We start from the raw sequence: 12547 nt of genomic DNA, 5'->3' as shown, positions 1-12547 counted from the left end.
TCTGTGTTTACACCTTTATTGGCCGCTTCCCACTGCCCCCAAGGATTCCCGTGCCCAAAATAGCCAGGCACAGAGGCCCAATAATCCGAAGCCGCTGCAGTCCGGGTGGGTGGGGCCCTCTGGAGGTTCCGGCTAGGGAACAAAGCCGGTTAGGCCACATTCCAGCCCTACAGGGCGGGAAGTGGAGGGCTGGAGGGGGTGGAGGAGGAGAAGGAGAGGTGGCCAAGGGACCCAGGCCCCCTCAGCCCTGGATCAGGGGGAGCAATAGTAGCAGCAGGAGCAGAGCAGCCTGAGGGGAGCCTGAGGCCCTGGCCAGGTCGGGGGGGCAGAGGTCGCTGCCTTCAGGGGGCCAGTGGGGGTAGCCATTGGGAGGCAGGAAATGGGCCTCCCCTACTGTCTGGGAGATCCAGGCTTCTTCAGGGCCAATGGCAGCAAATAGCTCCCGGCTCCCTCGAACAGCCATGCCCATGAGGACCCAGGAGCCTCCCTCGGTCTGGCACAGGAGCGGAGGTGCTGAGGTCACCTGTAGTGTCAGGGCCAAGCCCAAAAGGGTCTCTTACCCTTCCTTCTGATTCACCGCACCTTCTCCTTAGAGTCCAACCACAAAGCACTACTTCTCTACATCCTTAGGCATCCAGGCCCCTGGTCTCTCTCCGAGGTCCAGCTAGGAAGCACACTTCTTCCCATTTGGGGCCCAGCACTCAAGAATTCCAACCCTGCTCTCTCTCTAGGGTCCAGCTGCCCAGCACTGCCTCTCCCCTCCCTGGACCAGGACGCCCAGGCCCCTTTACCTCACACCTATCCTCTTGACCCTCTGAATACAGAACGCAGAGAGTCCCAGGAGGCAGAATGCCTTGATAGAGACAGTGACAGAGTCGTGGCGTCAAGATGGAGACAGCTGCAGCCACAGGAACTAGAGAGAGGAGAGAGGGTTGTCACAGGGATTCTGGCCTTCAGTCACCTCTCACACCCAGGACCCTGGGCTCTCTCACCTCGGTCTCGGGGGTCCTTCCAGCCTAGCACCCAACAGCTGGCCCCCAGGGGGATACCCCCTGGGTGAAGGCAGATGGGCAAGGCTGATGGCGAAGGTTCCACCCGGGAGCTCAGCTCCAGGAGGGCAAGGGGGGGCCTAAGTCCCAGGTGTCGGGGCAGACGGATGCTGATGACCAACCGGGATACCTGGTGGCCCTGTGGGAGGGGGCTAGCCCCTGCCCGGCCCAGGTACACTTCAATATAAGGCACTGTTGTAAAGCCCGGCCTGTTGGAACAAAGCCCAATGTGACCTCCTGCTCCCCGAATTGCTATAAAGTCCTGCCCAATCCAGAGGACAGGGCAGAATGAACTCCAAGGTCATTCCACTAGCTCCTTCATTATTCCTCTTTCCAAATTTCTCTTCTATCTCAAAACACTTGTAGTGGTTCCCTGTACTGTAAGAGCCCTAAAGGGATTATATCCCACTATTTTAAAAGTCCTTTTGAAAAAAAAAAAAAGTCCTTTTGCCCATCTTTCCATTTCTTCCCTCTTGCCCAAGAGATGGGTGAGACCCACCTGAGGACACAGTGAGTGGCTGCCACGACCCAGCCTGGGGCCACTAGGATCCCAGTGCAGACTTGATTTCCAGCCACATGCACTTCTGCCAGCCAGGGCCACAGGATACCCATCACAGCTGGCTCTGGCCGCAGGCCACAGGCTAGGGGAGAGGAGGTGACCACCTAAGTGAAGGCTCCACAGCTGACCCCTGAAGGGTCTGCCATGGATCTTAGCACACGCAGGAGCCCCAAAGCCCTCTAAGCCCTAAGCCCTCACCACCATGTTCTGTGTGAGGGGGACAAGCCTGCGTCTCAGTCTCCTCCCCCTCAGGGCCCCAGTCCCAAGTCAGCTGGTCTTCCAGGTAGGCTCCCCGAGTCACATGGCTGATCCATGGGCCATGGGTCTGCAGGGGGTAGAAGGCTCTGGGACGTAGGCAGCCACTGGAGAAGTCGCTGATTCCAGCCAGGAACCAGGTCCCCTCTTCCTGGCACAGAAGGCTCCAATGAGAGTAGTTCTGCAGCAAGAGCATGTGCAAGTTGATGAGAGGCTATCAAAGGTCCTGGGGCTTTCCTGTACTCCTCTCTCTCTCTCTCTCTCTCTCTCTCTCTCTCTCTCTCTCTCTCGTACTCAGACAAAACAAGTCCCACCTCCTCCAAGCCAGGCTCCAATAGTAATCTGTGTAAGAAGTCAGCCCTCACTTTAAGATTCTCTTTAAATCTAGGGGTAGCAAGAAGGTCAGACATCGCCCAGGGCCCGTCTCAGGCCCCTCCCCAAAGTCCTCCAGGGCTAGGCTCCGCCCCCAGCGAGAGGCCCCGCCTTAATCCCGTCCCTGCCCGCAGAGTGCTCGGCCTCATTCCTAGTTCCTCTCAGACCCTGCCCTGGCAACCACTCGCATTAAGACCCGCGGGCCCCGCCCCCGTCGCTCACCCAGCAGCGGCCCGCCTCCTCCTCTTCCTGGTAGGCGGGGCAGAGCGCGTGTGGAGGGTCTCCTGGCGGCGGCACTGACTCCCCCTGGCGGCCATACAGGCAGTGACACCACCAGGCGCCCAACAGCTCTGCCTCAAGCAGTGTGCTGGGTCCGGGCTCAGGTTCTGGAAGAGAAAAGAAAGGGAGCCTGCGCTGCAGAGGAGTCCGGCCCGGCTCCGCCCAGCCCTGCGTGGGGCGCCAGCCCTGGTGGGGCGCTCACCCCCGCGGCCCCAGCGCGCCAGGCGGCAGCGGCTCCTGGGCAGGAAATAGTGTTCTGGGTGAGGTAGGCACACTGGCCGCGAGGCGGTGCTCAGGTTCACCGGCGTTTGCAGCTGCAGCAGCGCCAGATCCGAGGTGTCGTCCCATGAGGCATTCTCGTGCGGCACGAAGCGTGCCACCAGCTCTGCGCGCGGACGCGAGGGCAGTAGCACGCGCCAGTTGTCTAGGTCTCGGGGCAGGAGGTCTGAGTTGATGGGGCTGCGGGTTGGGGGAAACTGGGACGTGGGCCACATCCTGCGCACTCGGCTCAAACCCACACATGTCTGGCTTGGACTCTGGATTTCCAGAGAACCCGGCATCCTTGATAGAATGTATACTACCCCGTACTCGCCCCAGTAGACTAGGATCCCGCTTTGCAAGCTGGATCCTACACCTGCCTGTGAAACCCCGCACTCCAGACTGATGTGCCCTTCCACCCCTACTCCTACCCTACCCAGGGGAAGGGCTGGGGACAGGTCGATAGTGTCTCAGGCCGATGGGGGGGGGGGGAGGGGAAAAAATCTAAGACTGCGTTTTCACTCACTCCAGAAAGCAGCTGGCAGGTGCCAAGACCCAGCTTTCAGACACCAGCGCCCCATGGCAGGGTCTGGATCCTGGCACCATCACCCGCGCCTCCCAGGGCCAGGTCCCTGGCCTTGGTGCCTTCCCGCACTCTGAGGGGTGAGAGACTTGGGTCAGGGGGCCTCCCAGGCCACCAGCAGTTTCCACCCCAACTCAAATCTTCCATGTCCAGGTGACATCTAGGGGTCCTTCTCCCTTACCTGGCAGGGCAATGGTGCAGTTCTCATCCGTGGGCTCCCAGGGACCTGGCTGGGGCTCCCAGGACTGGGTGGGAAAGGCAGGCCCAGGTTCTGAGCCCATCACCTGTTCCCGTATCCATGCCTCATAGGGGGCCACAGCAGTGAAGACTCCAGGGCGGTTCCTCCGTCCACAGCCAAAGCCAAAGCTGGTGATTCCTGCCTGGAACCATTGGCCGCCTTCCTCACAGACCAGGGGGCCCCCAGAGTCTCCCTGATGGTAGATAATTCAGTGTCAGGGGATCAGCCCAGGGACCCACCAGCTTATACTAGGCCACCTCACAAAGATTCTAAACCTCTTCTTGTTGCCAAACATAGAGCTACCTTCTGGAAACTGGCCCTGGTTGTACTTGTCCTCTGCATTCCCTGCAACTCTAAACAGAAGAAAGCTTTCTAAGGCAGAAAGGCTGATGAGCAGCTAAAGCCAAAGGCAGCAAGCTAATGCATTAAAGGCCACGTTAGAGAGGCCTTCAGGTCTCATTCAGAGCCAACTGACTCTTGTTCAATAAATGGCTCAAATAGGGGTGCCTGGGTGACTCAGTCGGTTAAGGGACCAACTCTTGGTTTTGGCTCAGGTCATGATCTCATGGTTCATGAGTTTGAGCCCTGCATCTGGCTCTGTGCTGGCAGTGTGGAGCCTGCCTGCTTGAGATTCTCTCTCTCCCTCTCTCTGCCCGCCCCCCCACTCTGTCTCTCAAAATAAACTTTTAAAAATTAAAAAATAATTAAATTAAATATTCAATTTTTCAGTTACACTAGCCACATCTCAAATGTTCAATAGCCAATGTGGCTAGTGGCTATCATACTGGACATCACAGGTATAGAACATTGTAGGAGGTTCTAATGGACAGTGCTTGGTTTAGAGGAATTTGAATTGTTTGCAATCCTGTCCAAGAAGGCAGGGGATTATGTCCGTAGGTCTTGGAACCTCGTAATTGGGAGGGACGCTGAAGACTATCTAGCTTGAATTCCCATCACCACCATTCACGCTTGAGTGCCCTCAAAAATGTGTGCCATTGGAGGAAAGTTACTGGGGGAAATGGTTAAAATATACCATGTTTTGTTTTCAGCAAGATATCTGGAAAATTCTCATCTGTGAGGAATTAATTCATTTTTTAAAATGAACCTACTAAGTAATAGGTGCTGTGCTATGGACTGGGATGGGGGATAATAATAATAGCTAATGCTTATTTGAACTCTTATTAAAGACCAGGCACTGTCCTAAGTGCTTTTACATATACAAATTCTTATAATCATCATAGCCACCCTATGAAGTAGGGTGAAGCCACCCATCAAGTATCATCTCCATCTTCCAGATGAGAAAGTCTGAACATATGGAGGTTAAATAACTTAGCCAAGGTCACACAGCTAGTAAGTGGTGGTGCTGGACTTCCAACCGGGCTGACTCACTCTGGAGTCTTGGCAGGTAACCTCCGCACCGTGCTGCCATAAGTAACAGTGCCCTCTTGTTGAGCCCCAAGTCCTGTCCATTTATAATCTTCTCATCAATCCTATCCATTGGCAATCTTGCCCTCTTCTTGCAGATGAGGCTCAGAGACATTGAGAGAGATATTTGTCTATTCCTCATGCTTCCTATTGGTTAGGGCTCTGCCTGGCCCTGTGAGGCAGATGCAGGGGCCTCCCCTCACCTGGCAAGTGTCTCTGCGGCCCTCCGGGTAGCCAGCACACAGCATCCCTGGCAATAGCTGGAAAGTGAGGTTGAACGGGCCAGGCCGGCTATAGAGACACTGACAGGCGGCCTCTCCCAGCAACCTGAGCTCCACTTCTTGTAGCGCCCACGGGAGAGGCAGGGGGTCTGCAGGTCGAACCAGAGAGCAAATGCGGTGAGGCAGATAGGAAGTCCTCTGTGCCCCAGCTCGGCTTAATGCCCTTCAGCTGCCTCCTGGACATCTATTTAGATACCCCATGGCACCCTGGCCTGCTACGCTCAAAACTAGTCATTGTCACCTCCTGCTCCTCTCTGTTCTTCCTATATCCTCATCTCAGGAATGGCCCTATCAAGCACCTAGTGAGAGCCTCCATGGATGGATGTGCAGTGAGAGCAGTATCCAGACAATAAACGAGGCCTGTGCGGGCTAAAATCACTAAGATCTGAGCCCTGACATGGGCTGTGTCAATCTTGAGAGGGCACGCTTTTCAACAAAGGTGCCATGTAGACTAAGGTGTGGTCCTGTACCAAGCTGCCAAGCACGGAAGCTGGGTTGTCAGCTGTGACCCCTGTCTCAGCTTCCTCTCCCCAATCAGTTCCCAAGTCCTGAAAACCTCTCATTTGTGACTTCTTGGAATTGTCACTGCAACTGCCCTAGTTCAGAAGGTACACCTTTGGGCCTGGATGATTGGCCCAGGCTCCTCACTGGTGACTGCCACAAGGAGGTGTTCAAGAAATACCTGTTGAATGAAGGAAAGATGAACTGAACAAATGAATGAGTGCAAGTAGGGAGAAGACAGGAGGTGGGAAAGTAGAGAGATGAGTGAAGGGAGGGGAGGGGAGGATGGGAGGAAGAGGGACAGGGGAATGGAGGGCAGAAGCTGACATTGCTGAACGCTTAGGATATGCCAGGTGCTGTGCTTTAGTGCACCATCACCTAGGGCAAAAATATCTGAAGTACATTAATAACTGCTGTTAGGTATTGTGTTATAAACTTTACATGGATTTTCTCATTTAATCCTTAACCCAACAACCCCACGAACTGGGCACTATTTTTCCTTAATTTTCAGAGGAGGAAATGGGTTGGATGAAGTGGTTTGTCTGAAATAGCTGAGCTAGGATGGGAACCCTATTCAGATCCCATATCCAGGAAAGGAAACAACAACAACAACAACAACAACAACAAAAACCTGGAAGGAAAGGTGAGGAGGGAATCGGGGTGGATGAGTCAGTAGTCTTAGTTTGAGAGCCCTTGGGGAGGAGGATAGATGGACAATTGCACAGCATTTACCTGCGGCGTGGCAGAAATCTGCGCTCCAGGACCCCACCCAAGGCCCCACTCGGTGGGCCCCGCCTCCTGAGCCCCCGCCCTGAGGGCCCACCCACCCAGGGCCCAGCTTTTAGGACTCGCCCCGAGGTCTTCCCCCAAGGACCGCTCAGTAGGCTCCACCTCTCCGGTAACCTGCTTCCCGGGACCCTTCACCTCACTCACCCGCTTCCTGGATGTCCCCCCAGCCAGTGGCCCAGCAGGCCGTGCCATGAGCGAAGCGGTGCGAGGCTCGCGGCAGGCAGATCGGCCGCACGGCGGGGCCCAGCCGGGCGGGCGAGGCCAGGCGCAGGAGGGCCAGGTCTGCGCCCAGTTCCACGCTGCTGTAGTTGTCCGGCACAAGGATGGCGGCCACTGCGCGGGCGTGCGCGCTGTCCAGAGGCCCGTCCTGGGAGTGCACGCCCAGCAGTACCGACCACTCGGTCGCGGGCTCCAAGGTCCCGTTCCTGCGCGGAGGCCCAGGCAGGAGGAGGTTAGGTTGACCCCAAGGTGGGGACAGACTCTCGTGGGGGTGGGATCTCGCTCAGAGCAAGGGAGAAGGTGGGATCAGGAGCAACCCAGGAGGGGCAGAGTGGGATCCAGATTAGGGGCTAGGGCCATTCAGTTTGAGATAGATTCCCAAAAAGGGGAGGAGTGGATGCGATTTGGGGATGATTGATTGGGGGACATTGGAAAGACGGAATTCAGACCCGGATGTTTGGTGGAGCGGTGGGTCGAGTCTGCAGGTGGTGTCCACCGTATTCAGAACAAGGATACCCTCGAAGAGAACTTCGAGGTTGGGCAGGGAGACTGGCGCAGCTCGGTTCCAAGTTGGCGGTGAGTGCATGGGATCAAGCTGCGGGGCTGGCTTGACTTTTGAAGAGGGTTTGGACGTGGCGAATACTCACGTCACGAAGCAGTGAGCAGCGGAGAGCACCCAGGAAGGGGCGATGAGGGAGCCCCCGCAGATGTGGCCCCCCCTCTGATGCAGGCTCACCTGCCACGGCCAGCTGCCTGGCTGCGCTTCTGAGCCCCCCATGATTCGGGTAGAGGGCTCAGGGCGGCCGCAGTCTGCAATGGGGTACCATGGAGGTCATAGCCTGCCTGGTCCCTAGGCACGAGGCCCAGGTAACTCAAGACAAAGCCCTGTCTCCCGCGCGGCTTCAGTTTGCACCTCTGAACAAAGAACAAAGAGGACTTAGGCACTTTTTTTTTTTTATGTTTATTTATTTTTGACAGAGAGAGGGAGAGAGGACAGAGAGAGAGAGAGAGAGAGAGAGAGAGAGAGACAGAGCATGAGTGGGGCAGAGGCAGAGAGAGAGAGAGAGAGAGAGAGAGAGAGAGAATCTGAAGCAGGCTCCAGGCTCTGAGCTGTTAGCCCAGAGCCTGACACTGGGCTCTAACTCAGGGGCTCTAAGTCACCAACCAGAGATCATGACCTGAGCCAAAGTGGGACCCTCAACCGACTGAGCCACCCACGTGCCCCAGGACTTCCACCTTCCTCACTGCCTAGCCAGGCTTAACCTTCTTTAAGATCTGAGGAACCCCCACTCTTCCTTACCTAGATCTTCAGGTTCTTCTTGGGTAGGACTGAGAGCTGGGAGTTGGAGGGTAAAGAGAGGAAGGTACTGGTGACTTCCAGTCCCTGACACTTCCCAGTCCCCATCTTCCTGTTCTCCCTCCCCTGCCTCTCTCCCTTTCCCCAGTTCTCTGTTCTTTCAGCATCCCCTTGGAGCACCCATGCTACCCCTCCCATCTTTTCTGCCTCCCATGTGATACACCCCCCACCCCCCACCCCCCAGTCCAACTGCCTTACCTGAGTCCTGGAGAGCTCCTGGGATGGGGCTGATGGCTGGAAAGAGGGAAGCAGGAAGAGGCTGGAGACCTATAATTTGATGAGCCCTCCCTGCCTCCCTGCCCCCAAGCTTTAAAGCTACGCCATCTCCCCTGGCATCCAGGCCCCTTTCCCCTCTGGTAGGCTATTCTTCTCCCTTCTGACACCTCACTCCCTCATTCTTCCTGATGTCTTCCTCTCTTTCCTCCTCTGACACCCCACTACCCACACAGAACACAGGCGTTCTGCTTTCCAGCTTCCCAGATACTAAGGCCCAGGTCCCCTGCAGCCATCTCTTATCCCCTGAGTTACCAAGGATCACAAATGGAAGGAGCAGGTGCTGGGACATGGCACATTTGAGTCAGCTGGAGGCACGGAGATGGGCGAAGGTCTGCTCCCAGCCACAGCTCTGTCACTGCCTAGGCAGCCTGTGACTCCTGATGGTCCCAGGAGCCGCCCCACCCTCCCTGGCTGGAGCCCATCTCTGGCAATCTGAGAGGATCTAGGGCTGGAAAGGGGAAGCAGGGAGCCTAGAGGCCCCACCCAGAGCCCTGTGAGCATCTCATATCTCTGGAGGCCCAAGGTGGGGGTGGGAAGCAGATGTCCTAGCTCCAGGACACTTGGGTGGGGGGTGGAGGAGTGGAGAACCCTGTGGGCAAAGGTGGAAGATGAGGACAGCTAGGTGCTGTGAGGCTGATATTCTGGGTCCTTGGTGAGGCGGGCTGTAGGTTAGCCCAAGCCCTTGGGATGGAGCAGGTGGCCCCTCAGTGGCGTGACTCACCAGAGACCTCACCTCTATTCGGGGTGCGGCTTACCCCAGTGGCTTGGCCTTTTCTTCTCACACAGCTCTGGTTACTGGAGTTGCTGGCCAGGTCTGGGAAGGGAGCCCTAGGGAATTCAATCCCATCCCAACAAAAGGATCACAGATTCCGTCAAGTTGCGCAGGGCCAAGGATTCTGGGAGGGGCCTGGGCAGGCTGGCACAGCCAAAAGGACGTCACCCTTTTCTGTGTTAGAGTGCTCTCAAGTGTTGTCACTTACTCTTTGTGTGACTTTGGGAAAGTCACTCAACTCTTCAGTGTATTTCGATGGCAATCCGCCTAAGAAACATATGGTGCCTCAAAGGAATCAAGGAGAGTTTAATTAAGGAACTATTTACAGAGGTCTAGGCAGGGATAAGGGAAACCAGCAAGGGATGGGTGAAGCATGCTGGGGCTAGCAAGAGTGGAGAGCCCTTCCTGGAGAGGCCAAGAGAAGGAACACATCCTGGAGCTGGAAATGGAGAGCCTGGAGGAGAGAGCTCAGTGGGAGCTCCTTCAATGGAGAAATGTGACCTTTATCAACCTGTGGCTCATGCAGGGAGGGAGCTGAGAAATAAAAGTCACCATCTCGCTTTCCTCCTACCCTCCCATCACCTGCCAGCTCCTCCCATCTCTGAAACCTCCCAGAAGCCAGAGTGACAGGGAGGCCATGATGTGGCCCATAAAGGTCACTCTGGGGGAACAGATCAGAATGGAGAAGGGTGGAGGAGAATGGAAATGAAGAGTTGAATAGCCACACACAGGTTTTCCCTGCTATCTGGAAGTAGAGCATTTCTATGAAAACTTTTGGAAGCGGAAAAGGCATAAAGAAGCAGTTACTATTAATTTATATGAAAAAAAATTTTTTAGCATTCCCAGATCCAAAAATCAACCTCTTTTCCTTCCTCCCTCCCTCCCTTCCTTCCTTTCTTCCTTTTTTTGAAAAATTTATTTTTAGGTAATCTCTACACCCAAATGTGGGGCTTGAACCCATAGCCCTGAGACCAAGAGTCACATGCTCCCCTGGCTGGGGACTCATCTTTTAGGCTTTTCTCATACCTTAGGTCATATCTTGCTAACAAATGCACAATATAAATTGAGATCAAGCACAGACGCTCACATAGTCCAAAGCTATGATGGCTTGATGCTGGGATGCTGAGTCTAGTTCCCAGGGAAGGAGATCTCCATGACAGTTGACTGCAAAACAAACAAACTCTGAGCACCATTGTCACTTTTCGCCTTTTTTTGGAAAAAGTGAAAATCCCTTCTGGATTTTTTTTTTTGTTGTTGTTAGTGAAAACAGGTACTAACGTAGGTCTTTCCTAAAAGCAAAGTGGTGGGCGCCTGGGTGGCTCAGTCGTTTGAGCGTTCATGATCTCACGTGTCATGAGTTGGAGACCTGCATCGGGCTTGCTGCGTCAGCACAAAGCCCATTTGGGATCCTCTGACCCCTCTCTCTCTCTGCCCCTCCCCGGCTTGCACTTTCTCTCTCTCTTGTGCGTGCGTGCTCTCTCTCTCTCTCTCTCTCAAAAATAAATTTAAAAAACATTAGGAAAAAAAGCAAAGTGTCATAACGTAAACTTTTGAAAAGCAGGGGAAACCTGTATATCTATTTTGTTACCAAGAATATAAGCTAATGATGACTCTATTAGTCCAGTTTCCCTAGTAAATAGAGGTCTGGGCAAACCCTACATGCTTGTGCTTTATTGGGAGGTACAATCCCAGCGCAACAAGAGCAGGGGAAAATAAGATCAGGTGACCAGGGAGAGAGAAAATGCAAATATCGGGACCCAACAATTGAGTGGAGTTAATTGATAACCTTGCTAACCTTAGCTAGTCTGCGGACACAATGAAGGTAAACTTGGTGGCAATAGCTTCATAATAAGTTTATTTGTTTATTATTAAAAACATTTTTTAAGTTTATTTATTTTGAGAGGGACAGAGATAGTGCAAGTTGGGGAGGAGCAGAGAGAGAGGAAGAGAGAGAATCCCAAGCAGGCTCCTCACTGCCAGCTTGGAGCTTGGACTCATGAAACAGAGAGATTATGACCTGAGCCAAAACGAAGAGTTGGCCTCTTAACCAACTGAGCCACCCAGGTACCCTAAAAAAAAAATTTTTTTTAACGTTTATTTATTTTTGAGAGAGAGACACACACACAGAGAGAGACAGAGAACGAGTTGGGGAGGGCACAGAGAGAGAGGGAGACACAGAATCTGAAAGCAGGCTCTAGGCTCCAAGCTGTCAGCACAGAGCCCGATGTGGATGGAGCTCCAGTCCACAAACCATGAGATCATGACCTGAGCCGAAGTTGGCCGTTTAACCAACTGAGCCACCCAGGCGCACCCCCCCCCCCAATTTTTTTTAATGTTTATTTTTGAGAGAGAGAGAGAGAGAAATAAAGAGAGATAGAGACAGAGTGTGAGCGGGGGAGGGGCAGAAAGAGAGGGAGACACAGAATCCAAAGCAGGCTCCAGGCTCTGAGCTGTCAACCGACTGAGCCACCCAGGTTCCCCTATTTATTTACTTTTTAAGTAAGCTCTGTGTCCAACCTCAGGCTTGAACTCAGGACTCCAACATCAAGAATCACATTCCTGGAGTTTCTAAGTCTCCTGGGGCGCTCATTTGCAGGCATTTGCCCCTCCAAGGATAAAGAACTAGTTATTCAGACAACAAACACTCAGAAAAAACAGGCAATTGGCAAATAAAAGTAGAAAAAAGAGAGTGTATGGGATGGTTAAAGCAAAACACGCATACCAGGAGCACTCTCGCCTACAAAGTATTTGCTGCAATTCAGTAGTTCTCAAACATTTTGGTATCAGGACCTCCTTATACCTTTATTTTTATTTTTTTATTAAAAATTTTTTCAATGTTTTATTTTATTTTTTGAGAGGCAGAGACAGATCATGAGCAGGGGAGGGGCAGAGAGAGAGGGAGACACAGAATCCGAAGCAGGCTCCAGGCTCTGAGCTGTCAGCACAGAGCCCGATGCAAGGCTTGAACCCATTAATGCGAGATCATGACCTGAGTCGAAATCTGACACTCAACCAGCTGAGCCGCCCAGGTGCCCCAACCTCCTTACACTTTTAAAAATTATTGAGGAATCCAAAGAATTCTTGCTTATGTGGGTTATATCTATCAATATTTACTGCCTTTGAAATTAAAACTCAGAAATACTTAAAATTATTTATTAATTCACTAAAGAATTACTGTGTTACATGTTCATGTAAGTAACATATTTTTTAATGAAAAATAACTATATTTTCAAAAATGATAGTGAAGGGGCGCCTGGATGGCTCAGTCGGTTGGGCCTATGACTCTTCGTTTCAGCTCAGGTCACGATCTCATTGTTCGTGAGTTCGAACCCCA

The 12547-nt window shown here is 53.3% G+C and overlaps 1 protein-coding gene across 3 annotated transcripts; it reads right to left on the bottom strand.

The window, feature by feature from the left end:
* Positions 1 to 8730, bottom strand: PRSS36 (serine protease 36). 3 transcript variants are annotated; one of them, XM_045460967.1, is made up of 15 exons: positions 8694 to 8730; positions 8364 to 8399; positions 8109 to 8144; positions 7456 to 7618; positions 6734 to 7014; positions 5222 to 5388; positions 3537 to 3786; positions 3299 to 3428; positions 2717 to 2973; positions 2458 to 2621; positions 1807 to 2044; positions 1549 to 1690; positions 993 to 1258; positions 792 to 913; positions 1 to 523 (listed from the first exon to the last, which is right to left on the bottom strand). In XM_045460967.1, the coding sequence occupies exons 1-15, from the start codon at positions 8728 to 8730 to the stop codon at positions 242 to 244; spliced, it is 2571 nt and encodes an 856-aa protein (XP_045316923.1). In that variant the 3' UTR covers positions 1 to 241. The 3 variants fall into 3 exon arrangements, with proteins under 3 accessions (XP_045316923.1, XP_045316924.1, XP_045316925.1); XM_045460968.1 differs by having other exon boundaries at positions 2473 to 2621; XM_045460969.1 differs by lacking the exon at positions 792 to 913 and having other exon boundaries at positions 1180 to 1258.
* Between the last annotated feature and the right edge of the window lie 3817 nt (positions 8731 to 12547).

Source organism: Leopardus geoffroyi, chromosome E3 (genome assembly GCF_018350155.1).
Source record: "Leopardus geoffroyi isolate Oge1 chromosome E3, O.geoffroyi_Oge1_pat1.0, whole genome shotgun sequence".
Classification (NCBI taxonomy): Eukaryota; Metazoa; Chordata; class Mammalia; order Carnivora; family Felidae; genus Leopardus; species Leopardus geoffroyi.
This window is presented reverse-complemented; position numbering and strand designations above follow the sequence as displayed.